Here is a 3,070-nt window from a genome sequence, read left to right on the forward strand (position 1 = left end):
AATCCTACAGTTTTGGTAACATGCCATCATGGTCTTAAAACTCCATCGTTTACTTTTTTATAATGGTAGTTGATTTGTCAAATTATTTACAGGTTTGGTATTGTCAGTTATTGTGATATGATTCCATTCCAAACATTAATTAGATTCCATCTCCACTTTGCTGAATAAACAAAGTTTAAATATCCATTGACTAACCTAGGGTTCAGTCACCAAGTATGTCACGCCACCGTAATGCAATACCTCACCTCACCTCACCTCACTTCCATGATTATTGATACTCGCCTCCCTCTATAAATTACCTTAAGACTACCTCACTATTTCACTTCCTTCTCTCTTATTATTGTTAATTTTAAGCACTACACTGCTACATATTTTCCTCCTATCAAATGGCTAAATCACCGGTAGATCAACACCCTGTAAAGGCTTTTGGGTGGGCAGCCACTGACTCTTCAGGTCATCTCTCTCCCTTCAAATTCTCCAGGAGGTAATTCAATTTCAATATTATATTTGAGTTTTACAAACTTTTTAGCAAAAGAAAAGACATCATAACAATTAATTAACATATGCAGGGAAACAGGTGATGAAGACGTGAGGTTTAAGGTGTTATATTGTGGGATATGCCACTCTGATCTTCACAGTATCAAAAATGAATGGGGCAACTCTACCTACCCTTTGCTTCCTGGGTATGTACTATCATCCTTCTTCTTCAAAAAAAAAAAAAACGACAAATTGGAGACATACTATTAGTCTATTATGGCTTTGGACTGGGAAAGAACCACTTTAGTTCCAGTCAAAAGATGCTTGTTATATAATATATATGTGGCCATCAAAAGATTAACTTTATTGGTGCGCGTGTCTTATTTTGATCCTTTTAATGTATTCCCTAGCTCAATCCATTCCATACACGTTAAATTGGATTCCTAATTAACGTCAGTCCTAACCATCTAAAGCATGATTGCAGGCATGAAATTGTTGGAGAAGTGACCGAAGTGGGTAGCAAAGTGAAGAAAGTAAAAGTAGGAGATAAAGTTGGTGTTGGATGCTTGGTGGGTGCATGCCACTCCTGCGATAGTTGTGTCAATAATCTTGAAAACTACTGTTCAAAATTGATACTTACCTACAATTCCATTGACACTGATGGAACAATCACATATGGGGGCTATTCCGATAATATGGTCGCAAATCAACGCTACATAGTTGTGTTCCCTGATAATATGCCACTTGATGCTGGTGCTCCTCTACTCTGTGCTGGGATCACAGTTTATAGTCCCTTGAAATATTTTGGATTAGCTGAACCAGGGAAGCACATCGGCGTCGTCGGCCTTGGTGGGCTTGGTCATGTAGCTGTTAAATTTGCGAAGGCTTTTGGAGCTAAAGTGACAGTAATTAGTACCTCTCCAAACAAGATGAAAGAAGCTTTGGAACATCTTGGTGCTGATTCATTTTTGGCTAGCCGTGACCCTCAACAAATGCAGGTAATTAGGGTACTTTAAAGATGCGAAATGATGTCTACTCTTATAGTACCAAAAGACTAATTTTTTTTTTTTTAAATTTTTGCAGGCTGCCACGGGTACATTGGATGGTATTATTGATACGGTGTCTGCAGTCCATCCAATTTTGCCATTGGTCAGTCTATTGAAGTCCAATGGAAAGCTTATAATGGTTGGTGCCCCAGAAAAGCCTCTGGAGTTGCCTGTTTTTCCTTTAATTATGGGTAAGTTTAAGAATAAGAAAATAACACAATCTTTTAGGTTATCATCTAATGTGCAGAGTTAATTAATAAATGATGTGACAACAGGAAGGAAGACAGTGGCTGGGAGTGGGATTGGAGGAATGAAAGAGACCCAAGAGATGATTGATTTTGCAGCAAAACACAACATAACTGCTGATATTGAAGTTATTTCAATGGATTACGTGAACACGGCTATGGAGAGACTAGTTAAGGCTGATGTTAGATACCGATTTGTCATTGATATTGGGAAGACCTTGGTAGCTACCAAGCCTTGAGGACTACGCCCATTTCTAAGTTTTATCACATGCTTTGAAGGGTTTTCTGTGCTAAAATATACAAGTTTCAGCATAGATTTATGTGGTAGCATCATGTATCACAATATCCTAAGTATTGAATGAAATAAATACAAATGCTTTTTATCCTTTGTTTAGTCTCTTGCCATAACAGAATGTAATTTACATTGCCTGCTATTCTAACTTTAATTACCTAATCAAGTGGATTAACAAGTGTAGATGTTTTTTTTTTTTTTAAATCCCATAATCATAAAAAAAAAAAAAAAAAAATTACAACCAAAAAAGGACTTCCCTTTAGAACCAGGAGCCTCGGACAAGCCCAAGGTACAACGTTACACAAAAAGAACCAAGAGCAATTAAGGATATACAATCCTTATACACAAAACAGAACAACCAAAGTAACTGCTATACATTAGGGCCTAAGAAACTTGTCCAGAAAACAGCAGCCCTGCACAACCAGCAAAAGCGCTCTCGGAAACAGCAAAAAAAATCAGCTTCCCGTAGCTGACCAAATCTGCACAAGCTAAGTGCAGCAAACTAAATGTAGGACATAAGAGCTTGCAACAACCTCGAGTCCTCCCCAGAATAATCTTCACTTCTAGCCACCAAGAATTTGCATAACCTCTGCTGCTGAAGATCCAACAGGACCAGGTCTCTCTAGTCTCTACCAGCAACCAACTGCCAAACTCCAACCCAGTTTTGAAGATCTGATTTGGTAGCTACTGGCCTGATTCCACCCAGCATGTTATCAGTTTGCGGAGCGTGAAGACTTTGTCTCTTTCATAGACAACGCTTGCTGGCAGCCTTCTTTTTACCTTAACCTTGAGAGCTTTAAGTCCTGCAAACAAAAACACTTGTAAGAACAGAACATCAGTTCTCTGCTGCAGCCACACCATCCGGCCCAGACACCCTTAATGCATAGCCACTTTCCTGCAGCTCCATCTTGCCCAGCTTTCTCTGTCCTCAAACTAGCCACCATCCTAACTGCACCACTCATCCAATGACAGCATAAATTACAGCATACACAAACCCGAATGTACCCACC

General features: G+C 39.1%; 1 protein-coding gene across 1 annotated transcript; it reads left to right on the forward strand.

Annotated features, from left to right (window-relative positions):
- The first annotated feature begins 386 nt into the window (after positions 1-386).
- Positions 387-2,011, forward strand: LOC116143843 (8-hydroxygeraniol dehydrogenase-like). The gene is made up of 5 exons (XM_031429289.1): positions 387-484; positions 570-683; positions 962-1,475; positions 1,561-1,714; positions 1,799-2,011. Exons 1-5 carry the CDS (start codon positions 387-389, stop codon positions 2,005-2,007), a joined length of 1,089 nt encoding a protein of 362 aa, XP_031285149.1. The 3' UTR covers positions 2,008-2,011.
- The last annotated feature ends 1,059 nt before the right edge of the window (positions 2,012-3,070 follow it).

Source organism: Pistacia vera, unplaced genomic scaffold, assembly GCF_008641045.1.
Source record: "Pistacia vera cultivar Batoury unplaced genomic scaffold, PisVer_v2 Contig433, whole genome shotgun sequence".
Taxonomy (NCBI): Eukaryota; Viridiplantae; Streptophyta; class Magnoliopsida; order Sapindales; family Anacardiaceae; genus Pistacia; species Pistacia vera.